This window comes from Cetorhinus maximus, chromosome 14 (genome assembly GCF_964194155.1).
Source record: "Cetorhinus maximus chromosome 14, sCetMax3.hap1.1, whole genome shotgun sequence".
NCBI classification, from domain to species: Eukaryota; Metazoa; Chordata; class Chondrichthyes; order Lamniformes; family Cetorhinidae; genus Cetorhinus; species Cetorhinus maximus.
In genome coordinates, this window is record NC_135892.1 from 69,038,648 (window position 1) to 69,066,583 (window position 27,936).

The 27,936-nt window shown below is 42.8% G+C and overlaps 1 protein-coding gene across 1 annotated transcript in view; it reads left to right on the top strand.

Moving 5' to 3' along the window:
- rps6kc1 (ribosomal protein S6 kinase polypeptide 1) overlaps nt 1-27,936 on the top strand; it is a 182,846-nt gene that overhangs the window by 41,269 nt on the left and 113,641 nt on the right. Inside the window, exon 7 of the mRNA XM_078557053.1 lies at nt 20,826-21,209. Coding sequence (XP_078413179.1) covers nt 20,826-21,209 — 384 coding nt within the window. The remainder of the gene's footprint in view (nt 1-20,825; nt 21,210-27,936) is intronic.

The window sequence follows — 27,936 nt, forward strand, 5'->3', positions numbered from 1 at the left end:
TTGGAGTGTTGTGAGGGATCCTCGTGGAGTGATCTCATTGTTTAGCTTCAGTTTGCTCAGTGCCAAACTGCAATCAATTCTATACCGCTAAAGCACAAACTTTGAAGACCAAACCCTAGTCCAACCATTCTTCACACCTGTATCTTTCTAATTGAAAGAGGAACCTCTCCAACAAAAAAAACATGCATCTCAGTATTTGCTTATCACAGTTAAACGTTTTGTGTACACTTATTAAATATCTTTCCTGTATGGAAGGCCTTATTAGGATAATAATGGAAGGAATGAAGCTGTTTAACAGCAAGTTATGTGGCACCTTTTTAAAGTGGCAAAACATCACAAAGTGCTTCATGGTAGGGGAAGAATTGCAAATGAACAATAAGCAAGAGTTAGGAGAGGAACTGGGGAGGAAGGGATGACTAAAGGAAAAGCCGAGGAAGTAGGTTTTCACAAAGTCTTTGAGGGTAATGTTAGTATCTCTGTAGAGAACGTTAATGTTTAAAGAGAAATTCAAACACCCAGTGATTAGCTGAAAGAGCAATGTCACGGGATTTCATGTTTTTAAACAAAAACATAATCTTACTGTATGATAAAAGAAAATAGAACAACCACAACTAAATTAACCCTACAGCTTGTCAGGACTTGGAGTATAAATCTCATTCCCCCTATTACTTCCTAATTCCACTGGAGAGTTTCCTTATATATTGCAAGATCTTGAGGGCTCATTTACATCTCCTGGGATCAAACCATATATGCTTCATCTCTCTGGAATCCACTTTGGTTTCTCCTCAGTGTTCCAGCTATTCTTTGAGGTATGAAATTTCATGAGGATCCTTCCATTAACTTTTGGCTAAGTTAATCTCCAACTTTTCCTTCAAATCTCACAATTGTGAACTCCTCAGCTCGAGCTTGGGTCTCATTGCATTCTTGCTTAGTAATTTTAAAAATCAAGAATACCCGTGGTTCCTAAAGGCCTCTTTGCTCCTTGTCCTGGCTTTGGACTGGCACAGAACCCTCTCTCCCAGTCAGCCCCCAGGCTAAACGCCTTTTATTATGAGGGTTACTGTAGATTTCTTCCCCCAGCTCCAAGCTGAACAAATCTTCCAGCCTTTCTTCCTCCTCACAAATTCAGTCACTAGATGAGTGAGAGTTTCTACACAGTGAATAATAAAGTTATTACTTTGTCTGCTTAAGGTGCAGACATTTATGTATTTTGCTCCCTCGACACTGTGTTCCCAAGCTGAACTGCTTGTTTCTGTGAGCAAAAACACGGATAAACCCAAAACACAAAAGAGTAGTTCCTGGCAACCTATCTCCATGGCGATGTGGCACACCTAGGATGTTCCAAATAGAAATTTAAATCAATTATCTTTTATCTTCAAAACAACCCTTTGATTCTGGGTCTCATGTGAATAATTTATATCCTCCAGTGGAGCTAATGACCCTCTTTCCAAACTTGCTTGTTCCTTCAAGAAACCCTCTTCTTTAGTTCTTTGATCTGGGAGCTACATGAATAATTTAAATCCTTTATTGAAATAACTGTAGAACTCATGTCCCTACCAAGCTCTGAGATGGGTCACCCTTTGTTTAAGTTTTCTCACTTCCAGCCCTGACCTTATTAACTAAACACAGGTTACTCTTTGAATTGCATTTGCCCCAGGCCTGTTAACCAGTTTCTCAACCGAGTGTTTCACTTTATCTAAATTTAAGATTCAATTTCTCAGCTAAAATGTTATTCCTATAATGTCTGAATTACGAAATCAGATATTTGCAGCTGTAAAATGAGATTTAGCAAACTGGAGAGTTTGGAGAAGAAACTTCCAAAATGTTAGAATGTGATGGTTGAAGGCTCTGTCAGCTGTGATGAAGAGAAAGGAAGGGGAGAACAATGTTGCTATCATTGGGAGAGCGGAGAATGCAAGCTAAGATATAGTGTTCGAGTGTTTCATGGATAGGGTGGGACAAAGGCACGGAGTGTTCATATATGTGGGCTTTGAAGTCCGTGCATTGGGGATGGGGAGCCAATAGAAATTCAAGGACAAGGATAAGAGAGAAATAGGACTTAGTACCAGATAGCATGCAGGTGACGGAGATTTGGAGAGTTAGGATGCAGCTTGGAAGAGAGGCAATGTTGCTGTGTAGCCTGGATGTGACTAAAGAACCGAATTACCATTTCTATTTTTTTGGTTTGTTGTTACTTGTATGCAACAGAATTTTTTTAAAATCCAGGGTTAAAATATACTTATTTTTTCACTCTCGCTATCTCTTGAGCTTTCCTATCTTCATGAATTTGAGACTCTAATGAGTAGAAGATATTGTGCAATGAATAGGTTATTTAAATTTGTCACAGGAGACATGGAAGATTAATCGAAAGGGGCATTAGCCTGTATATCTGTGCAATATATGTAAGTTTCCCTAATTGGTAACATGTAGATCCTGCTTTCCCCTTTACCCTGAAATGTACAGTATAATATTAGAATGTTCATCACTTCCTGTGGGCCTTTTGAGATCTTTTGTGGTTTGTGTTGACATCTGTAACATAAATCTAAATCATTGTAATAATTATTTATATTTTATTGCTGTCCTTTCTGCTAATTTGGACTAATCTGCAGATCACTAACTGGTTAATGACATTATCACATAATTGACATGATAATGATTAAAATCTAGTTACACCCATTTTGATTGCAGTATTGAAATATGAATCAGTGATGAACCGAAACCCTAATTATTTTGCATTTAACAAGTAAACTGTCCATCACAACCATTCACCCTGTGAATGTTAATGGTGCTCGGTTGCTTCTCCAAGTCATCAGTTTTGTTATATGAGCATCATAAAGACCATCTGGAATTCCTAAAATGTAATTTGGTTAAAGATAGGGCAAGACAGAAAAATTATGCATTACCTGAAAGGACAAGGTTTATTTCATTTTCTTTTCAATATTGTAAAGCTTTAATTGTTTTAAAGCTTAGTTATTTTAACTATTATGTTGTTGAACTGCTGGAAGAACAACTTAGGGGAGATTAAGCATTTTTTTAACTATTTAATGTCTTCTGTATGTAATGTGTAAAAATGACTCCTGTGTAATTTTCGGTTCTTCAGAGGCAGTATTGTTCAGAGAGAGAGTGCAATACTATGGTTACCAATGATGATATGTTGTTTCCATTTGCATCTCCTGACTTACAGATTAATTTTAGCAGACTTGCTGGCAGTTACGCAAATCAAGCCTGTTCTGAATTCCCTATCCTAGCAAAAACATCATTTTAAATTAGGAGCTAAAATTAAGTATAAAAGTATGAAAAGTACTTGGGCGAGGACTGGTGATTAATTTACAAGAGTGATTCGTAGACATATCAAGGTCTGGAGCATTATTCCAAAAGCTTGGAAGGAAATAAGCATTAGATATGTTGGCGGAGGAAATAGCATCAGTAGTAAAAGGCTTTGGAGAAGTTTTGAGGAGGGTTTTAAGGTGGAGGCAAATGCAATAGTTAGGCAGAAAGGTTTAGGGGAAGAGTTATAAAAAGCCGGACTGCGATGAGTGAGGGAAGCCACAATTAGATGACTGAAGGACATGCCCTGGAGGAATTGCATGATATGGTGGGTCAGGGCCTTGAAGGGATTTCTGAATGAAGACAATGATTTTGAATTCATTGCATTGGGGGCAGGGAGCCAATTGAAGTCAGGGAGTACAGGGGTATGGACGAGTCAGGCCCTAATGCAGGATAGTGTTGGACCAGTAGAGTTTTGGAAATTGTTGGGAGTTTGTGTAGGGTGACCTTAGTTTGTCAGTAAAGAAAAGCCTGGAGGTAACAAAAGCATAGATAAGGATTTCAGTGACAGTTGGGGTAAGATAAAGGAAGAGAGACAGGTGATGGAAGATGGAAGTGAATGCTCCTGGTTGTGGATTGTTTATGGGGTTTAGTTCAAGTTTGTTCAATGATGTTTCTCACCATTTGGTTCAGTCTTGAGGTGAATGGAGTCAGTATTTTAACTGGAGCTGACTTCAAAGCATTTATATAGCGCCTTTCAGGATCACTGGAATTCTCAAAGTACTTTACAGCCAATTAAGTATTTTTGAAGTGTAGTCACTGTTGTAACACAGGAAACAATGGTTTTGTCTTCACACTGCTTAAAGAGAAGTTTTGTTTTATTAAATGCTTAGATATTGGAGAGTCTGACAACATTGAGACAAATCTGGAGTTAAGATACTGGCTGTGATGAGGTAGAGATGAGTGTCATCAGTGGATATGAATGGAACTGATCTCATTCTATAGATGATGTTGCTGAGGTGGAACATATAATGGCAGCCTTTGGGTATTTAGAAGAAACATATATATATATGTGTGTGTATATAATACATATATATATATATATATATATAAAATAGGGACAAGTAGATATAAAGGGAAAAAAAAGGTGTGCATTTATATAGCACCATTCAAGGCCACCAGATGCCTCGAAGCATTTTACAGCCAATTAAGTACTTTTGAATTGTCGTCACTGTTGTCAAGTAGGAAACACAGAAACCAATTTTGCACACAGCAAACTCCCACAAACAGCAGTGTGATGATGACCAGATGATTTGTTCTTTTCTGATCTTTGATTTGGGGATAAATATTGGTTAGGGCACTGGGGATAACTGCCCTGCTCTTCTTTGAAATAGCACCGTGTGATTCTTTACATCCACCCAAGCAGGTAGATGGGGCCCCTGTTTAATGTATCAGTACTGCACCGGACTGTCAACCTTGATTTTTTTTGTGTTCACACCCTAGAGTGAGACTTGAACCTGGTGACTCCTTAAACAAGAGTGCTACCAACTGTGCCACAGCTAACTGTAGAACAATGTAGGGCAGTCAAAGACCACATTGGTGGAATGGTTGATAGTTAAATGCTGCAGAAAGCTTGGAGGATAACAAACTATGTTCTTAATTGTAAAGGTTGTTATTGATGATGTTGATAAGTGTGGTCTTGGTGTTTTGAGCCAAGCAAAAGCCAGACTGAAGGAAATCCTTTAGAGAATTGTAGTGGTGATAGCAGCTCTCATTCTAAGCAATGAACAAAGTCCCTGAGTTCCTTATACTTGGCAAGATTAGTAATGGAACTATAACTTGGCTCGGATGTGCATTAATGATTTTTTTTGTTGTTGTTAAAGGACCTTCGTTTTATTACCTGATGTAGCAACATGTGCAACATGTTTTTGTGGAAATGTATTTGAAAATTCCATATCGACATTACTAATTTGTTTCTTATTCCATTTACTTAACACTCTGCCTCTGACAGCAAACCTGCTATTGGAAGCAGCCAGAAAAGTAAATACAGCAAATGCCAGCTCTCTTTAAGGCATTTTGAGACTACCCCCCCCACCCCGGCCAAACACTCTACCCCACCATGAGAGGAGAGAACTTTGTTTTTTATCACTGGATGCCACCAAGGCCAAATATATAAGCAATGGTTGGTGATAACAGTACCTATCCTAGATGCACTATCCTTCTGGAGATGTCAAGGGAAATCCTGACTAGACCATTTATGTACATTCATCTTTCCAATTGCAGATCAGTTTTACCTGTCTGAGCTTTGGTCCCTGCAGATATTGGTTGAGGAATCCAGCTAAAATATAAATGGGGTAAATTCAGCAGCAGGAGAATTGAGCATATCACAGAGCCACTTGTAGCGATAATGGTTCTATGTGGCAAATTTAGAAGAAAAAAATCTGCTCAAAACCTCCAAATGGGGAAGGTACCCCTTTAAAATGACTTCGAGTTCAGTTCAATATGATTCTATTGCCTGAGCGAGACAGGAAGAGTGCTGTTATTACAAGTATGCATTAGGGTCAGGGACAGAGACTTTTAAGAGAATACAATTAGTTGTAGTTTCAGGAATCATTTGTAGAACAGAAATGCCATTCTCAGCTCTTGTATCTGGAATAGCAATTACTTTAAAGTCACCTTGTTTAGCCCTTTTCTCTGCTAATGACCCGAGTGATGTGTGCACCTGTCTTTTCCAGATGTGTCAAAACAGTTTCTAATTCAGGAAGCATCAGTGTTTATTTATCTTAACTAGTGCAGTAAGTACAGCAGGACCAAATTAATTGTGCATCTCTTCAAATGAGTGTATATCAGCTGTAACTCTTAACCATTCTTCCTGCCCGCCTGCCAGAATATTTCAGCAGTTCTGTAACCCGTAATGGTTTCAACATCAAGTAAATAATAGCAGTAAAACAGCAGGTTTTTTTTTTAAGTGGCAGAGTATTTTGCTGCTCACTATTGCATCAATGTGCTTGAGAATACTGTGCAAGCATCTTTTAATGGTATCTTCTCTGTACTATTAATGAGCATATGGAGCAGAAGACCTTGACTCATAATTACAGTCCATCTAATTGAGAGAGCAGCATGTTTCCATATTGATGGACTGAACATGATTTGATTAACTGATGACCAATTAGTCTGCATAAATTTGAGCTGAGCTTAAATCATTTTCTGACCATCCTTTAATGAGATATAGTTGAATATTGTTCAAATTTGAGATGCTTTTTTATTTTAACGCTTCCTCATTTTTCTGTAGTTATTTTCTCCAACTTCTCCCTCCCGTCCCCATTCTTTGTCCCGTTCATTGCCCTCTGGTGAGATGTGCAGGGAACTAATTTTCTCTTATGCCTTTGTAACCAGCTGTTTGGAGGTGTCAGAGGGAAACTTGGGTTAACTCTGCTGCTGTTCTTCTCTGCATCACAAGGAGAAGAAACCTTGCTTTAAGCGGATTTCTTATTGTCCCTAACTCACCAGAAACTAGGGGCAAAATTGTCCCAGATTTGCACCAAGTGCGGCAGCAGGCAGGCGAAAGGACGTTCTACCCGCTGGCTTCAATGGCAGCTTTTCACACTGTACTGTCTCAATCCCACCTCATTAATTAATTATGCGGCCACAAGAAACACACAGTCTCGCTGGTGGGCGGCCTCTGAATTGCCCACCATGGTGTTACCTCAGTGTTTCCTCACTCCGAGTGCCATACCTAAACTGCAGCCGTGCACACAGTTCTCAATGCTTGCAGCCCAGGACTGCTCCAGTGAAGACATGGTACTGAAAGCCAAAAAGAGTTCAGTGACCCATCACTGGAATGCCTTTCAGAGGCCCGCCGTGATGTCCACAACCCCTGCTCTGGCTGCATGAGGTCCAGCAATTTCACCACTCTAGCTTGGTAGGTGATGGCACTGCCCATCGCTGCCAATGCTGCACAGATGTGGTTGGCCATCCAGTGCAAAAGAAAGATGAATGATTTCATCTGTGCCGCCAGGGTAAGGCAACCATCTCATCACTAAATTCTCACACTCAACAAGGTCATCACACATTCATTGGCATCTCGTACCATGTACCGCCCTCCCTCAGCTGATGAATCGGTGCTCCTCCGTATTGACCACTTGGAGGAAGCATTGAGGGTGTCAAGGGCGCAAAATGTACTCTGGATGGGGGCCTTCAATGTCCTTCGCCAAGAGTGGCTCGGTAGCACCATCACTGACTGAACTGGCCGAGTCCTAAATGACATAGCTGCTAGACTGGGTCTGCTGCAGGTGGTGAGGGCACCAACAAGAAGAAAAAACATACTTGACCTCATCCTCCTCGACCTGCCTGCCGCAGACGCATCTGTCCATGACAGCATCAGTAGGAGTGACCGCTGCACAGTCGTTGTGGAGACGAAGTCCTGCCTTCACATTGAGAATACCCTCCATCATGTTGTATGGCACTACCACTGTGCTAAATGGGTTAGATTTCGAACAGATCTAGCAATTCTAGACTGGGCATCCATGAGGCACTGTGGACCACCAGCAGCAGCAGAATTGTACTCGAACACAATCTATAGCCTCATGGCCTGGTATATCCCCCCACTCTACCATTACCATAAAGCCAGGGGATCAACCCTGGTTCAATGAAGCGTGAAGGAGGGCATGCCAGGAGCAGCACCAGGCATATCTAAAAATGAGGTGTCAACCTGGTGAAGTTATAACACAGGACTATTTGCGTGCCAAGCAGCAAGCAATAGACCGAGCTAAGCGATCCCACAACCAACAGATCAGTTCTAAGCTTTGCAGTCCTGCCACATCCAGTCATGAATGGTGGTGGACAATTAAACAACTTACTGGAGGAGGAGGCTCCACAAATATCCCCATCCTCAATGATGGAGGAGCCCAGCATATCAGTGCAAAAGATAAGGCTGAAGCATTTGTTATAATCTTCAGCCAGAAGTACCGAGTGAGCAATCCATCTCGGCCTCCTCTGGAGGTTCCCAGCAGCACAGGTGCCAGTCTTCAGCCAATTCGATTCACTCCACGTGATATCAAGAAACGGCTGAAGGAACTGGACACTGCAAAGGCCATGGGCCCTGACAATATTCTGACAATAGTACTGAATCCTTGTGCTCCAGAACTTGCTGCGCCCCTAGCCAAGCTGTTCCAGTACAGTTACAACACTGGCATCTACCCGGCTATGTGGAAAATTGCCTAGGTATGTCCTGTACCCAAAAAGTAGGATTAGTCCAACCTGTTGGAATTAGCGCCCCATCAGTTTACTCTCCATCATTAGTAAAGTAACAGAAGAGGTCATCAACAGTGCTATCAAGTAGCACTTGCTCAGCAATAACCTGCCCACTGACGCCCAGTTTGGGTTTCGCGAGGGCCACTCAACTCCTGACCTCATTACAGCCTTGGTTCAAACATGGACAAAAGAGCTGAACTCCCGAGGTGAGTTGAGAGTGACTGCCTTTGACATGAAGGCCGTGTTTGACATCAGTCTGGCATCAAGGAGCCCTAGCAAAACTGGGGTCAATGGGAATCGGGGAAATCTCACCGCTGGTTGGAGTCATACGTAGCACAAAGGAAGATGGTTGTGGTTGTTGGAGGTCAGTCATCTCAGCTCCAGGACATCACTGTAGGAGTTCCTCAGGGTAGTGTCCTCGGCCCAACCATGTTCAGCTGCTTCATCAATTACCTTCTATCATAAGCTCAGAAGTGGGGATGTTCGCTGGTGATTGCACAATGTTCAGCACCATTCGCAACTCCTCAGTTACTGAAGCAGCCTATGACCAAATGCAGCAAGAACTGGACAATACCCAGGCTTGGGCTGACAAGTGGCAAGTAACATTTGTGCCACACAAGTGTCAGGTAATGACCATCTCCAACAAGAGAGAGTCCAATCATCGCCCCTTGATGTTCAATGGCATTACCATCACTGAATCCCCCACTGTCAACATCCTGGGGGTTACCATTGACCAGAAACTGAACTGGACTAGCCATATAAATACTGTGGCCACAAGAGCAGGTCAGGGGCTAGGAATCCTGTGACGAGTAACTCATTTCCTGACTCCCCAAAGCCTGTCCACCATCTACAAGGCACAAGTCAGGAGTGTGATGGAATACTCCCCACTTGCCTGGATGAGTGCAGCTCCCAGAACACTTGAAGCTTGACACTGTCCAGGACAAAACAGCCCTCTTGATTGGCACCACATCCACAACCATTCACTCCCTCCACCAACGACTCACAGTAGCAGCAGTGTGTACCATCTACAAGATGCACTGCAAGAATTCACCAAGGCTCCTTCGATAGCACCTTCCAAACCCACGACCACTACCATCTAGAAGAAGAAGGGCAGCAGATAGATGGGAATACCACCACCTGGAAGTTTCTCTCCAAGTCACTCAGCATTCTGACTTGGAAATATATCGCTGTTCCTTCACTGTGGCTGGGTCAAAATCCTGGCACTCCCTAACAGCACTGTGGGTGTACCTGCACCACATGGACTGTAGCCGTTCAAGAAAGCAGGTCACCAGCACCTTCTTGAGGGCAACTAGGGTTGGGCAATAAAATACAGGCCCAGCCAGCTAAGCCCACATTCCATTAATGAATAAAAAAAAACTCTCACTGCCAGCTCAGGGACATCACCACTAACTCCCTCACATACACCTTCACATCTCCATCTGACATCATCTCCTCTGGAGCCTGCCTTCTCAGCCCTCACCATCTTGAGTCACTTGCATAAATCAACATGTGCCCCCATACACACCTTGGGATACCCTCCTTCCCCAGTAAAGCCCTTGCCCTGCCACATCTTCCCCTGCCTGAGGTCACTTCTCCTCCTTCCCCAAGCAAGCATTGCAGCTATTGGAGAGCCACCCCCTCCTTACAGCTGGTCTGGTAGGTAGAGACCTGCCCATGAGTCCCTCTAAAAGTGATGTGGTACTGCTTTGAGAGCCCTCGTGCTAATGACGGCGAGTGCTGCCCAAAGCCAGGTAGGCAAACCAACCTCGAAGTCCTGAGCAAAATGCAGCTTACCAGGTGCACGTCGCTTATGTACAGTTGTGAAACATGTTGACGTGCATGCTCAGTTGATCTAGCGTGGGGGGATGATTCCAGCAAGCTGGGCTTATAATGACAGCAGATGCATTACAATGAAGTTCCAGACATGCGGCAGTGGGAAATGTGGCCCATCATTGACGGGCAGAGCGGATGATTGCATACTGGTTTCATGATGTTGTGAAACTGATTTTTGGCCTTACCACCATATTGTCTGCTCACATCCGCCATGATGCCCGACGCCAGCAGGCACGGAAAATTCCACCCTAACAATGCAGGGAATCATAGTAAATAGGTTTTTAAGCTCAAGACTATCTTGATTCAAAAAGAATGTATTGTCAACATACCTTTAGAAAACAAATAGTCTCTCTCAATCATGTCACAGAACAGCAACTTCAGCGTAACATGGAGTCTCGGAGAGAAAAAAGATATGTAATGGTTTATAACTGGCCACTTTGGAATAAAGTGATATATTTCATAGAATCATTCGGCACCAAAGGAGGTCATTTGGTCTATCATATTTGTCCTGGCACTAAAAGAGTTATCCAGTTAGTCCCACTCCGCTGCACTTTCCCCATGCAGTTTCCTTTTGAACGATATCATTACATCTGCTTCCGCCACCATTTCGAAGTGTATTCCAGGTCATAACTTGTTGCATCAAAAACAAATTCTCTTCGTATCCCATGTTGTTCTTTTGTCAATTATATCGCACCTGCTTCGCCTGGTTACATACCCTCCCGCCAGTTAAAACTGTTCCTGTTTACACTGGCGCCTTGCTATAGTGCAGAACTACTGGGCCCTCGTGAGAGAGAGCATGGAACTCCGTGTAATGCAGGTCCACCTTGGACCCCAGTATTTTCATATAAATAGGTTTGTCTAGTGTGGCATAAAACCACAAGTCAGGAAGGCTTCCAGCTTACTGAATGAGTTCTGCAGAGGCAGCACTAAAGACATTTCTGTTGGCCTCAGCACTGTTGCATTAGGAAAGGGGTAAACCAGCAAGTGCTGTTGCCACAGCTATGAGTGGGCCCAGTGTAAACCATTCTCCTAGCCTGGGAAGAAATGCTGATTGATCTAGGAAATAAAAATATGCACATACACTTACACCATCGTTTATACCCAGCCCAGTGAAATGTATTTCCTATGAAGTACACTGGATTCTATTATAACGCAGTCTTACCTATAATGCAGTTTCAAGATATGGCCCCTGTGGACTGTTATGGCGGAGTCCCAGTGTATTTACTCTATTAAGAAGATGGTAATTTTGGACATCTCTGTTAAATCACTGCTAGCCTTTTCTGCTCTAAGGAGAACAATCCCAGCCTCTCTTTATTCCATTTCATTGAACGACATTTATTTCTGGACTGCAGATTTAATAGCAATGGGGCACAACTCCATTGTTTGAAGTTTCCGTTGTCAGTTGTCCTAGGCATTGCTGACCCCCGTTGGACCCCATCATTTTGTGCTGCGTGCAGGCAAATTAACTTTAAAGATTGATTAGTTTTCCATAGAAGAGTTGTGTCGTTTTCTGGTGGGTGAAGGAAAGGAGTCTCTGAGCCGGCCGAGAGTGCAAGCGATAGAAAGGGAATTGGGAGCAAAGGGATGAGTGTCTAAAGGTGAGAACACACATCGTAAGGAAGCAATACTGAAGTTAAGGGGGAGTGGATTCTGAGTCTGGGGATAGTACTGGCTAAGGCTCAAGAGGGCAGTGCATGAAAACTCTTGGGAGAAGGGCTGAATTGTGACATTGGGGAGGGAATTCGATAGTGTTCAACATGGGTTTGCTGCTGGATCCAATTACAATAATGATTTTTATTTCGAACCTTAATTTTCCTTAGGAGGCCATAAATTAGAGGACAGATGATGAATCTTCCCGAGACCCATGAAAGATAAAATGAGTGCCTTTAATTTTTCAGCAAGTGGGAGCTAGTGATCTTAAAACAAAATTCACGTTGTGGTGCACAGGGACCCAGTTGCTGTGTGTACGAATGCAAACTAGCTCTTTATCATTGTGAACATCAGAACAGCCCATGTAGGTGCAACTGCTGCAGGTAGATTTTGTGCCTATTTTAGGAATTTTTAACGCAGTTTGAATGTTGTGTCTTGTTCATTGATTTTAATCATGATATCTGAGCATGTATGCGCAGAATTTCTTTTTTAAGCTGAGCTGAAAGTGCAGTCAGTGATGTAACTTAGATCCATAAGCATGTAATTTAGATGTAGCCTAAGGCCACATTCAATTGTTTTTGGCTAATAAATGACTATTTGCACATCATAACTTCCTATTTGTCAAATGGCATTTTTCATAAAATCCTCAGTATGCTATGCATGGTTGGCAGCATTAATGTTATGATGACCTATGAACTTCTGAATCCATGTGGGAAGTTTGTAGTGTTAGTAAGACCACAAGACGTAGGAGCAGAAGTAGGCCATTCGGCCCATTAAATCTGCTCCACCATTCAATGAGATCATGGCTGATCTGATAATCCTCAACTCCACTTTCCTGCCCTTTCCCCAGAACCCTTAATTCCCTTACTGATTAAAAGTCTGTCTATCTCAGCCTTGAATATACTTAACAACCCAGCCTCTACAGCCCTCTGTGATAAAGAATTCCACAGATTCACTACCCTCTGAGAGAAGAAATTCCTCCTCATCTCTGTCTTAATTGGGCAATCCCTTACTCTGAGATTATGCCCTCTGGTTTTAGAGTCTTCTACAAGGGGAAACAACCTCTCAACATCTACCCTGTCAAGCCCCCTAAGAGTCTTGTATGTTTCAATAAGGTCGCCTCTCATTCTTCTAAACTCCAATGAGTGCAGGCCTAACCTACTCAACCTCCATACCCGGGATTGACCTAGTGAACCTCCTCTGGACTGCCTCCAATGCCAGTATATCTTTCCTTAGATACGGGGACCAAAACTATTCAGAGTATTCTAGGTGTGGTCTAACTAGTGCTTTTTGTATAGTTTTAGCAAGACTTCTCTATTTTTATAGCCCATTCCCTTTGAAATAAAGGCCAACATTCCATTTGCCTTCCTTTATTACCTTCCAAGCTCGTATGCTAATTTTTTGTGATTCATGCACGAGGTCCTCCAAATCCCTCTGTGCTGCAGCTTTCTTCAGTCTTCCTCCATTTAAATAATATTCAGCTCCCCTGTTCTTCCTGCCAAAGTGCATAGCCTCACACTTTCCCACACTATGTTCCATCTGCCAAGTTTTTGCCCACTCACTTAACCTGTCTATACCCCTTCTGTAGACTCTTTGTATCATCCTCACCACTTGCCTCCCCATCTATTTTTGTGTCATCTGCAAACTTGGCAATAGTACATTTCACTTCCCTTATCTAAGTCATTAATATATATTGTAAATAATTGTGGACCTAGCGCTGATCCCTGTGGCACTCCACTAGTTACGTGTTGCCATCCTAAGAATGCCCCCTTATCCCAATTTTCTGTCTTCTATTAGTTAGCTAATCCTCTATCCATGCTAATATACTGCCCCAACACCATGGGCTCTTATCTTATTAAGTAGCCTTATGTGCGGTACCTTATCGAACGCCTTTTGGAAATCCAAATATATTACATCTACCGGTTCCCCTTTATCTATCCTGCTTGTCACCTCCTCAAAGAATTCTAATACATTCGTCAGGCATGATTTCCCCTTCATGAAGCCATGCTGACTCTGCTTGATTATATTATGCATTTCTAAATGCTCTGCCAAAACATCCTTTACAATAGACTCTTAACATTTTTCCAATAATGGATGTTAAGCTAACTGGCCTATAGTGACCTGTTTTTTGTCTCCCTCCCTTTTTGAATAAGGGCGTTACATTGGCAGTTTTCCAATCCTCTGGGACTTTTCCAGAATCTAAGGATTCTTGGAAGATTACTACCAGTGCATCCACTATCTCTGTAGCTACTTCCTTTAATATCCTAGGATGCAACCCATCAGGTCCAGGGGATTTATTGGCCTTGAGCCCCATTAGTTTCCCTAGTACTTTTTCTCTAGTGATAGTTATTGTATTTATTTTCTCCTCCACTTTTGCCCCTTGATTATTTAGTATTTTTGGAATGCTATTAGTGTCTTTTACCATGAAGACTGATGCAAAGTATTTATTCAACTCCTTTGCCATTCCCTAGTTCCCCATTATTATTTCCCCAGCCTCATTCTCTAAGGGGCCTGTGTTCACTTGGCCCCTCTCTCTTCCTTTTTATATATTTAAAGGAGCTCTTGCTGTCCATTTTTATATTACTTGCTCATTTACCCTAAAGTTTATTTTCTCCCTCTATTATTTTTTTGGTCATCTTTTGTTCTTAAAACTTCACCTATCCTCTGGCTTACCACTAATCTTTGCCACATTGTATGTTTTTCTTTCAATTTGATACTATCCTTAACTTCCTTGGTTAACCATAGTTGCTTTATCCCCTACCTAGGATCCTCCTTCTTCACTGGGATGTATCTTTGTTGTGAGTCATGAACTGTTTTTTCAAACCTGCCATTGTTCATCAACTGTCTTTTCTGTTAAACTCCTTTCCTAGTCCACTCCAGCCAACTCTGCCCTCATTCCTTTGTAATTACCCTTATTTAAGTTTAGCACAATTGTTTCAGACTCTCAAACTGAATGCTAAATTCTACCATGTTCTGGTCATTGTTCCCTAGGGGATCTTTTACTCTGAGATCATTTATTAAACCTGCCTTGTTACACATTACCAGATCCAAAATAGCCTGCTCCCTGGTTGGATCCACAACATATTGTTCTAGGAAACTATTCTGATTACACCCTGAATTCTTGCTCATGGCTACCTCTGCCAATTTGATTTTCCCAATCTACATGAAGATTGAAGTCACCCATGATTACTGTACTGCCTTTTTTACATGCCCTCATTATCTCCTGATTTATTCTCTGTCCTAAGGTATAGCTACTGTTAGGGGGCCTATAGACTACTCCCAACAGTGTCTTCTTCCCTTTGTTATTTCTTACCTCCACCCATATGGATTCTACGTCTTCCGATCCAAGATCATTTCTTGCTATTGTGCTTATTCCTTCCCGTACTAACAAAGCTACCCCACCATCCTTTCCTTCCTGCCTGACCTTTCGAAAAGTCACATACCCCTGAATATTTAGTTCCCAGCTTTGATCTCCTTGTAACTATTTCTCTGTAATGGCTGTAAGATCATACCCATTAACCTCTATTTGTGCCGTTAATTCATTTATTTTGTTCCGAAAACTACATGCATTTAAGTAAAGAGCCATTAATTTTGCCTTTTTACCATTTTTTCCCCCTTTGTCCCTATTTGCTGCTTTTTTTTTAATGTTTGTACACTCTGTCCCTTCCTGTCAGTGTGGGAATCACTACCTAAATAGCTGCCCTGCAATGCAGCCATATCCTTTTGCTTTGTAAGCCTACTTATCACCTCTCCAGAACCCTCCCCCTCTCTGTTTAGTTCAAAGCCCTCCCTATACCCCTAGTTATTCGATTTGCCAGGACATTGGTCCCAGCATGGTTCAAGTGAAGCCCGTCCCACCGGAACAGCTCCCTTCTACCCCAGTACTGGTGCCAGTGCCCCATGAACTGAAACCCATTCCTCCGCACCAATCTTTGAGCCACGCATTTAACTCCTTGACTTTACTTACCCTATGCCCATGGCTCAGGTAGCAATCCCGAAATTATTACCTTTGGAGGTTTTGCTTTTTAATTTAACTCCTAACTGTTCAAATTCTTTCAGCTGAACCTCCTTTCTAGTCCTATCAATGTTGTTAGTACCAATGTGGATGATGACAACTGGAACCCTTCCCTCCCACTCCAAGTTCCTCTCCATCCCTGAGGAGATGTCCTTAACCTTGGCACTGGGCAAACAACACAGCCTTCGGGACTCACGCTCACAGCTGCAGAAAACAGTATCTACCCCCCTAATTATACTGTCCCCTACCACTACTACGTTCCTATTTCCTCCCCTCACTTGAATGGCTCCCTGTACCACGGTGCCATAGTCAGTTTGCTCATCCTCCCTGCAGACCCTGCTGTCATCCACACAGCTTGCAAGAACCTCGTAACTGTTGGACAATTGCAGGGGCTGAGGCTCCTTGAATGCTATCCCCTGGGTCGCCATACCTGCCTCACCTGCAGTCACACCCTCCTGCCCTTGGTTACAGACCAAATTTGAATTACTAATCTGAGGGGCATGACCACCTCCTGGAGCAAAGTGTCCAGGTAACGTTCCTCCTCCCCGATGTGGCGGAATGTTTGCAGCTCGGATTCCAGCTCCTCAACTCTGATCTGAAGCTCCTCGAGCTGCAAACGCTTACTACAGATGTGTTCTGTATCACCTTGGTGTCCAGCAACTCCCATGTGCTGCAGCAGCATGAAATGACAACCTTTGTAATGTGACTATTTTTACATGTTAATCGCTTGATTTTTCAAAATACATGTAAACTGCATGAAATGAGCTTGGATGCAGTGGGGCAATTAAACTTCTCCTGAGGGCAATGCAGTATGCTATTGAACAAACCATTCAGACATTATAGATTTGTAAGGATTATGCTTGTTTTTTGGACAAGGATTCAGTGACAGCCGTGGCTGACATTTTTTTCTTGAAAGATATTTAAGAGGAGGGTGTTACTGTTTGTTTGATTTTCACCAAATATCTTGTGCGCTCGAAATATGTCACTTTTGACTTCAGTGAAAAGGTGTATAAATGAACTAAAAGGAAGCATTTTGAAGAAATGCAAAAACACTTCTGCTTTGACGGGGGATTTTAACCATTTGTAATGGTGTCTTCCCGCCGGTGCCTGCCCCCACCCCTATGTGTAGTTGGTCCTTTTCCAGTTACATTATTGTCAGTTTAACGTAAATGCTTATGTCTATTATACACACTTCTTTAGCCCTGGAGTGGTTGCTTCCAGCTTGCCGCAGTTTATGAAGGATGCTGTGAAGAAACTGATTTTACTAGTGTTTTGTCAAGTTTTTCAAATTTATGAAACATCGTTACTTATTAAATATTGCACCCAAAAGTGTTCTAATTTGCCTTGTTTGCCATTTCTGCCTGACCATATTTTATGTGTAACCCTAAACATTGAATCCTGATAAGACATTCAACTGTGGAGGGTACCACATCCAAACTTTGTCCTGCCCTCATTTGATGTCCATATGCATACTTTACAAGCAGCAGTCACTGGAGGAGTGGGAACCCTTGCATTTCATTCCCTCAACCTAATAGAGAGCTACTGAATTTAATCATCTCCACTGTCATTCTGGCATAAAATGACTAGTTCAGCATAGATTAGAGCTCGAATGTGTGCAGTCCCTAGACTGCATGGCTTAGCACTACACCATGCAGTGTTCTAATCTTAATTTGAATTTTTAATAGCTTTCTAAAAAATATCTTAAAACGGTTTTTATTTTAACAGTAACCCGCAGCACTCAACAAATTGTTACAATTTCACAATGCATGAACCTATTAATTTGGAGGGCTACTTTTGATAATGTGCACCTTTGGGGGTCACTGAAGCATCTCTTAGAAGGCAGAGACTGCATTATGTCTGTGGTAACGTGATTAGCAGCAAATGACTATGGCACTCGTACCTGTGCTTACCTGCCGCAAAGCTATGTTTCTGTTATTAGAAGTTACTAAATTGGTTGTACCAGGAGTGCGTTTTTTCTGAGGTGGTAGTTTGAAGCTGTTTTAACTTGTATCTAACCTGTAACAGTGCATCATACGTAGAGGTGCTGCCTGCTGGTGCAAATGGTGGAGAATATGGGGTGAAAAATGGATAACACCCGGAAACGGGTGCAGAGACCGCAATGTGTGGTTTAATCTGTGCCCGTTCCTTCCGATGCAGGCAGCAAGCAAGCTTCGAGTGCTAGGTTGGGCAAAGGCCTCTGAGAGATAGGCACTAAGGGAATGCATAATGGTGATTAGCTGACTCCAATAGTATTGACGATTGGATGGTTTGAAGAAGTTGGTTGTGGAATGGTTGTTTTGCGGTTACTTTATTTTAGCGTTGTGACAAGAGAATGCTGTGATGGTCAGTGACAGAAGGAAGGCAAAGTGGGACTGCTGTAGAATGGGGAATTTGGGTTGCATTTCGATGAGCTGATCATGTACAGCTCTGCAAGAAAGGGGATTGTTTTGATTTCCACCACCTCCACTTCCTCTTCCTCAGCTGTTTGCCATAAAACTGCTGGCAAGGGCTATGCCTTCGCAATGGGAATGAATCGTGGCACATGCTCTGGTGAGTACAACATGGTTGCTCTAGAGTGGCCCAGGCAGTGGCTTGAACACCCCAATGCCTGCATGACGGAAGTTTCTTGTGGCAGCAGAGCTCTTGTTATATGTACGTGGTTGTGTTGAGCAGTGAAGTCATGAACAAGATGGTCAGGGAATAGCCCTGATTACTCAGTATCCACATTTTATTTTGATGTGGTAGCTTAACTGCTGATGGTGGAGCTTCAAAGTACTTGCTGAGAATTTTGAGGATTGAAAGCATTGTGAAATTTTAAAAGAGGCACTGGGGTTCGATACTGGTTTGGAAGGCCCTAGGATTTAACAGAAATAGGGTATACTGTGGTGTGGCTGAACTGTAGATGAAGGTTGTGTGGACTCGACTGGGAGGGAGATTCCTAGGGAAGAATTTTCCCATAGCCATGCGGGGGTGGGGCCCGCTCGCCGACGCGTAAAATGATGTGGTGACGTCAGGCGGGCGTCCATTTAGATTGTGTGCCATTTAGATTGTCAGTTCGGCGGGCACGCAGCCATGTCAGCTGTGCACTCGCTGAACTGTCAAAGGTCTATTAAGGCCATTGACAGAGTAATTGAAGTTGTTTAGGTTGGACAGCAGGCGAAGAGCCCAGGCACCGTTTGCATTTTTCATGAAACCTCATCCACGGGCGGGATGAGGCTTCATGAAGGGTTCATTAATTAAATAAAATTTTTTGAAAAAAATAATGGACATGTCCCAGGTCATGTGACAGTTTCACATGAGGGGACATGTCCTTAAATTTTTTTTGACCTTTTTTACATTTTTCAAGATTTAAACTAATCTCCTTGAGGCACCTCCGTATAGACCCCCCTGATTCATGGAATCCCCCCCCCCCCCTCCCCTGCCCGCACAGCGCTTAGTTGGCCCACCCATGTAAAAAGGCGGCGCGCACCCAATCGGGGGCGCCGATTGGGTTCGCGCTGGCTCCTGCCTGCCCCCGCACAACCCCCCCGATGGGGGGAAAATTCAGCCCCTAGAGTTTGAGTCAGTGTTTTGGTAGAAGTCGGGGAGATGCTAAGTGTGTAAGCATTGGACACTCCCATCAGCAATGTTCAGGGTACTAACCTGCTTTCCTCTCCCTAGCAGGTCTGTATGGCCTTCAAAGCTATACCTCTTGATAAATTCTTCAGTGTCAGCCAGCAACTGGTTTTAATTCACCTAGAGTGCTTAATCCACATCTAGTTTATTTGTTGACTCTACCCAGTCTGCTATTGATTGACAGTTAAGAATTTGGCACAGAAGCAGTTTTCGTGTTGGGGTGGGGGAGTAGAATGTGATCAGATAGGTGGAGGGTGGTAGGACTGGCCATTGGAAGGAGGCACCTTTGTTTAGGACAGGAGGTGGCATAAAGAAGAGGAGTAAAGACAGAAATGGCTGAATGTCACATGATGCAGTGCTAGGCCAAAGCCCTGATCTTCTGAATTCTTATTGGGATGGTGCTGTGGAGAGTAGCCACCTAACTTTGGAAATGGAGTTGGGTGAAACATGTGTAATATGCTGGTGGTAGCAAGACTAGTGTTACAAGAAATTTATGTTCCACATACAGGGAGTGTTATGAGCAGGACTTTTATTTAGGGAAAAAGGATTACAGAAACTTAATATTGGACACATGCAAGGAATTATAAAAAATAAAGTTTGTGATTTAAATGCATATTTCCAGGCCCCATTTCTCATTGAGATGTAACATCATCAGGAGCAATAGTTAAAAATGTGTGGCAGGCATATTGTATTGGGATAGCTGAGACCTTTGCTCTCCTCTTCTCACATTGGAGACAGTAGAGTGCTCAAGTTGGAACACATGGGAATGGTGTACTAATTACTAACTTTGGACAAACAGCAGATGTTCTTTAGGTTATAATTACCTTAGAATGCAAAAATCCATGGACTTGCCATGGTTACTTAATTTATAGTTCAACATTAGAAGTTTTTTGTGCCTGATGTTACCAGAAAATGGAAAGGAGTAACTTTGCTCCTTCCTTCTGAGGTGTATTGTTCCACTCATGAGGAGCTTCTTAAAAAATAGATTCTTCATAAATTTATTCAGATGGATCTGAATTATAATCACCAATAGAATTCTGGGTCTTTAAATCTTAAGTCCTTTCCTGCAAAAGCTAATGGGGGTCAATACCCATTTGAAATATGTTTAAAATAATGTACTCTATTCCACAAATGTATTGACTGAAACTTTTCTCTTTACCTTAATTTTCTCTCCTTCCCTCATTTGCCATAGAACACGACCAACCAGGTTTATCCAGTGATAGTGACTTGCTGTCACTGACGGTGGATGGGGATTCTCTCACTGAATGTGATGATGGAATGGCATCAAATAGAAGTTCCCCAAGCAGATATACAAGACTTAGTTCCTCCCCTGAACCTACAAGATCAGCTACCCTTCCTTATCAGGAGAGGAGCAAAGATGGAGCAGAAGGAAGCAAAGGCTTGTGGTCACAACAAATGGGAAGCCTGAAACTTAGACCAGGGAGAGGAGGTGACTACTTGGCAAAGGCAGGAGAGCAGATAAAGTTGGCCTTGCAAAAGGAGGCAGAACAAGATTATGAAGGTGCCTTCAGTTTCTACAGGAATGGAGTTGATCTGCTTCTTCAGGGAGTTCAAGGTATGTCTAGCAAAGTTTATTGTCTTTTGGCGGCTTCTTGATTATAAAATATAATGCAATCATTTTTTTTATTGGAAGTGCCTCTGTTTTTGAATTAGAGATCTCATAAACGCATTAACAATGTTAACTTCTGAATATTATAATATGTGAATGTTCATGCTCAAACAGGCCGGGATGCTAAAATTTGGCATTTTCTATTTCTCCAATGGACACTCTCTTGTAACACAATTATATACAGAGTAAAGCACCTCTTCAGCTCCGACAAATGCCTCAGTCCTAACTAGGAAAGAGCATCTCTAATTGCATCAGTTAGCATGTGGCCTCTGTGGGCGAGATCATCAATTTAGTGTCAAATTAGGGACAATTTTACTTCAAGCCCATTAAAACGCAATTGAGACTGCCCAAAGTTATTCCATATAGAACCCTTTGAGCTAACAGATAAGATGATATAGAAGAATTTTTTTACCCTTTTTTTGCCTTCAACATGGCAAACGGAGTGCAGCTGACTAACTGAGGGAAGACTTGGGGCTGAAATCTCCAGTTGGCGAGTGGGGGCAGGGCCCCATTGCCGACGCGTAAAATGACATGCAGTGACATCGGGCTGGTGTCCTGAAGTCACTGCGTGTCATTTAGATTTTCAGTTCAGTGGGCACGCAGCTGACTCGGCAGTGCGCCCGCCAAACTGTCAAAGGCCTATTAAGGCCTGTTTAAAAACTAATTTAAACAATTAAATGAGCTGCCCGTCCAACCTTAAGGTTGCCTTAAATGCCTTCGCATTTTTCATGGAACCTCATCCCCGGGCGGGGTGAGGTTTCATGAAGTGTTTAAAAATTCAATAAAATTTTAAAAAAAAACAATCATTGATACGTCCCAGCTCAAGTGACACTGACAAATACTTTATTTAGAAATTTTAAACTTAAACAAATCTCCCTGAGGCACAGAGGTGCCTCAGGGAGATTTCTGTGCTCTTCCACACACATGCACGAAAGAGTACAGGCCCTGACTCAGGAAATCTTCCCCCCCCCCCAGCTTGCACAGGGAATGCCACGCTGGGTGGGCCTTAATTGGCTTGCCCATGTAAAATGGCAGCGCGCACCCGATCGGGGGCGCCGATCAGGTTCACACTTGCTCCCGCTGGCCCCTGCACAACTTCCCTGACGGGGGTCAAAATTCAGCCCTTGGTGTTTGGTGAGAGGGGAGTTTTAAGCGTTAATTTTGTTCCTAAATTTTGCTCTTAAAATCTAATGTAGTCTGTAATTAGCAGAAATTGGAAGGTACCGTGTAGGCAGGCTAAGTCCTTTCTTTCTTTCTTGCAGTTTAGACAGGGTTAACTCAATCTCAGCTGTAGGAATTGAGTAGTTAACTGGTTGAATCTGGTTACTGTAGCCCCAGTTCAGTTTACTATAAATTCAGGGTTCTTTAGTGCAGCCTTGGCTAACTGAGTGAAAACTTGGAGTTTGGTGAGAGAGGAGTTTGGGTAAGGAGTTGTTTGTTTCCTTTTTCTATCTTTCTCACCGCACAGAAGTTGGTTCTTGCTCTACTACAGAGAAAGAAGCTAACTGATGAGTAACTGGTAAGCAGTTAAGGTCTATTATATCCCTAAGGTTTGAAATAGTACACAATTTGGTGGTAAAGTTAATAAAATATATAAGAAAGCAACATTAATAAGTGATTAGTATAATTAAGTCATTATTTTAAACATTAAGGATGGCTGGACAAGGCTGCAGCATGTGGGAGCTCCTGGGTAACATTGTGATCCAGGGCAAACACATCTGCAGTAAATGTTTGCGGCTTGAGGAACTTTGGCTCAGAGTCATTGAGCTGGAGGCTGAGCTGCAGACTCTGCAACACATCAGGGAGCAGGAAAGTTACCTGGATGCTTTATACCATGAGGCAGTCACACCACTTAGGATAGGGTCTTCTGGTTTGGTCAATGGCCAGGGGTAAGAGGGTGTGACTGTGAGTGAGGCAGGTAAGGGGACCCAGGGTTCAGGAGTGTGAGCGTCTGCAATTGTCCAGTAGGTTTGAGGTTCTCTCAGCTTGTTTGGATCAGGATGGGGGCTGCAGGGTGGATGAACAAACTGACCATGGCACCATGGTACAGGAAGCCATCCAGGTGGGGGGAGCAGAAAGGAATTTAGTGGTCGTAGGGGACAGTATAGTGAAGGGGGCTGATACTGTTCTCTGTAGCAAAGCGCGAGAGTCTAGACAGCTTTGTTACCTGTCTGGTGCCAGGGTTCGGGACATCTGCTCAGGGCTGGAGAGGGATTTGCAGTGGGAGGGCGAGGATCCAGTGGTCGTCGCCCATGTGGGTACTAACGACATAGAGCCTCCTCCCTCATCCTGCCTGCATAGTCAGTATGACGAGCTAGGCACCAAATTAAGAAGCAGAACCTCAAAGGTAATTTCTGGATTATTACCTGAGCCACGTGCAAATTGGCATAGGACAAATTAAATTAGAGAAATGAATGCGTGGCTCAAAGACTGGTATGGGAGAAGTGGGTTCCGGTTTGTGGGGCACTGGCACCAGAATTTTGGAAGGAGGGGTCTGTACGGTTGGGATGGTCTACACCTGAACTGTGCTGGGGCTGGTGTCCTCTGAGCTGCCTAACTAGGGAAGTAGAGAGGGTTTTAAACTGAATAGTAGGGGCAAGGGATCAAATTTGGGAAGATGTGGTAAACCAAAGAGTAGAGACAAGATGAGAGAGACAGGTATTAATATGGGAAATGATAAACAGACTGTGACAAGAAAGGACAGAAAGTACAAATCTAAGAGTAAATCAGCAGATAAGGCTAGACACTACAAAAATAGTAAAAGGACAAAACTAAAGGCTCTGTGTCTAAATGCACATAGCATTCGAAAGAAAACAGATGAACTGATAGTGCAAATTGAAATAAATAAATACGATCTGATAGCCATTACAGAGACATGGCTACAGGATAACATAGATTGACACCTGAATATTGAAGGGTACATGACATTTCAGAAGGACAGGAAGTTAGGAAAAGGTGGAGGTGTGGCTCTGTTAATTAATAATGGTATTAGCACATTAGAGAGGGATGACCCAAGTTCAGAAAACCAGGATGTAGAAGTGGTTTGGGTTGAGATGGGGAATGATAAAGACCATAAGACATAGGAGCAGAAATTAGGCCATTCGGCCCATCGAGTCTGCTCCGCCATTCAATCATGGCTGATAAGTTTCTCAACCCCATTCTCCCGCCTTCTCCCCGTAACCTTTGATCCCCTTACCAATCAAGAACCTATCTATCTCGGTCTTAAATACACTCAATGACCTGGCCTCCACAGCCTTCTGTGGCAATGAATTCCATAGATTCACCACTCTCTGGCTAAAGAAGTTTCTCCTCATCTCTGTTCTAAAAGGTCTTCCCTTTACTCTGAGGCTGTGCCCTCGGGTCCTAGTCTCTCCTACTGATGGAAACATCTTCCCCACGTCCACTCTATCCAGGCCTTTCAGTATTCTGTAAGTTTCATTCAGATCCCCCCTCATCCTTCTAAACTCCATCGAGTATAGACCCAGAGTCCTCAAACGTTCCTCATATGTTAAGCCTTTCATTCCTGGGATCATTCTCGTGACCTCCTCTGGACCCTCTCCAGGGCCAGCACATCCTTCCTGAGATACGGGGCCCAAAATTGCTCACAATATTCTAAATGTGGTCTGACCAGAGCCTTATAAAGCCTCAGCAGCACATCCCTGCTTTTATATTCTAGTCCTCTCGAAATAAATGCCAACATTGCATTTGCCTTCCTAACTACCAACTCAACCTGCAAGTTAACCTTAAGAGAATCTTGGACTAGGACTCCCAAGTCCCTTTGCACTCCAGATTTCTGAATTCTCTCCCCATTTAGAAAATAGTCTCTGCCTCTATTCTTCCTACCAAAGTGCATGACCTCACACTTCCCCCACGTTGTATTCCGTCTGCCACTTCTTTTCCCATTCTCCTAACCTGTCCAAATACTTCTGCAGCCTCCCTGCCTCCTCAATACTATCTGTCCCTCCACCTATCTTTGTATCATCTGCAAACTTAGCCCTCAGTTCCTTCATCTAGGTCATTAATATATAAAGTGAAAAGTTGTGGTCCCAACACTGATCCTTGCGGAACTCCACTAGTCACCGGCCACCATCCTGAGAAGGACCCCCTTATTCCCACTCTCTACCTCTTGCCAGACAGCCAATCTTCTATCCATGCAAAGAAGTCACTTGTGGGAGTGGTGTTCAGACCCCCTAATTGAAACTACACAGTAGGACACAGTATAAAAGGAGAGATAATAGTATTTTGCCGGAAAGGTACAGCAATAATCATGGCAATCAGGCAGAGCCAACATGGTTTTGTAAAAGAGAAATCGGGTTTAACTAATTTATTGGAGTTCTTTGAAGGAGTCACATGTGCTATGGATTAAGGGGAACTGATGGATACACTGTACTTAGATTCCCAGAAGGTATTTGATAAACACGTCAAAGGTTATTGCAGGAAATAAAAGCTCATGGAGGGGTAAGGGGTAACACATTGGCATGGATGGAAAATTGGCTAGATAACAGGAAGCAGAGAGTTGACATAAATGGGTCTTTTTCTGGTTGGCAGGATGTGACGAGTGGTGTGCCACAGGGATCACTGCTTTACAATTGATATAAATGACTTGGATGAAGGGACGAAGGAATTGTTGTTCGGTTTGCTGATGACACAAAGATAGGTAGGAAAGTAAATTGACAAAGTGACATAGATAGGTTAACGGAGTGGGCAAAGACCTGACAAATGGAGTATAATGTGGGAAAATGTGAAATCGTTCATTTTGGCAGGAAGAATAAAAAAGAAGCTTATTATCTAAATGGTGATGGATTGGAGAGCTCTGAGATTCGGAGGGATCTGGGTGTCCTAGTGCATGAATCTCGACAGGTTAGTATGCAGGTGCAGCAGGTAATTAGGGTAGCTATTAGAATGTTATCATTTGTTGTGAGGGAAATTGATTACAAAAGCCAGGAGGTTATGCTTCAGTTGTACGTGGCTTTGGTGAGTCCACATCTGGAGTATTGTGTACAGTACTGGTCATCTTATTTAAAGAAAGATGTAGATGCATTAGAAGCAGTTCAGAGAAGGTTTACTAGACTAATACCAGGAATGGGCAGTTGTCTTATGAGGAAAGGCTGGACAGGTTAGGCTTGTATCCACTGGAATTTAGAAGACTAAGAGACGACTTAATTAAAGCCTTTGAGATCCTGAGGGGTCTTGACAGGGTGGATGTGGAGAGGATGTTTCTTCTTGTGGGAGAATCTAGAACTCGGTCACTGTTTAAAAATAAGGGGTCACGGGGTCGTTTATTTAAGACAGAGATGAGGAGAATTTCTTTCTCTGAGGGTTGTGAGTCTTTGGAACTCTCTTCCTCAAAAGGCAGTGGAAGCAGAGTCTTTGAATATTTTCAAGGCAGAGCTAGATAGATTCTTGATTAACAAGGGGGTGAAAGGTTATTGGGGTTAGGCAGGAATGTGGGGTTGAGGTTACATTCAGATCAGCCGTGATCTTATTGAATGGCGGAGTGGGCTTGAGGGGCTGAGTGGCCTACTCCTGCTCCTAATTCATATGTATGTAACACTTCAGTTCCTTTTGACAAGTTTTTGATGCATTTGCATCAGAGGCCTCTCTAGATTATCTTGACCATTCTCTCAAAATGATAGCCTGACTTCAGATTCACATATTGTGTAAGATCAGTATAATGCAAGATATCAGTCAAGCATTATTATGACTTGTTTTCTCAGCCAAATCAGCCTTCCCCCATCTACTTCCACCTCCATTGTGTCTCACCCTTTGTCCTGATCGCTTGTTGCGCTGCAATTTTGCTCCTATCTCTGTTCCCTGCCCCCATCTCTATTCTCTCTAAATTTATTATTTCCATGAAACCTGCCTGGTGCTTCCTAATGCCTTCCCCACTCAAATACCTCTCCTGGAGCCCATGCTAGCAGTCATTGTTGATGTCTCCTTTTCCTAGTCACTGTCCTTCTCTTGCTTTCAAAACCATTCTTGTCATCACCACACTCAAAAGAAATGACCTTCAAGCGACCCAACCTCTACTACAACACACAGTACAGGTCCTGGAAATTTGAAATAAAACCAGAAAATGCTGGAAATGCAGCATCTGTGGAGAGAGAGAGAGAGTTAATATTGAAGACCTGTGAACTTTCTTCAGAACTAGGATAAGTTAGAAGGGTAATAGGTCTTGAGCAAGTGAAAGGGTGCAGAGTTGGAAGAGGAGCAAAAGGGAAGGTCTCTTATAGGGTGGAGGGCAGGGGAGATTAAATGACAAAAGCTTCATGGTTCTAAGGCCAAATGGAGTGGTAATGAGACACTATAGCGTCAACAGGGTTGCATCAGATGTCCGTCTTTGTGGCCCACAGAGGAGTTAAGAAAAAAGTCAAAGCAGCAGCATAATCTAATTTCTGCCTGTCAAACATAATGACCCTGAAATCTTTCAACAAAAATAGTTCATGGTGTCTGGATTAACTTATTCAAAGTCGAGCTAAGTAAATATTTGTTTTTGATTTATAAAAGGATAGTTAATCAAATATCCCAAGGGAAATGTTCATGAAAATATCTTGTGAATTGTACAAGTTTGCTTGACTGATTCTGGAATTTTGGAAGAAATTTTGTAGATTTTTCCTTTTCTTTGGTTTCATAAAAAGAGGGCAGAGTTCATGAAATGGCGGATTTTACATGC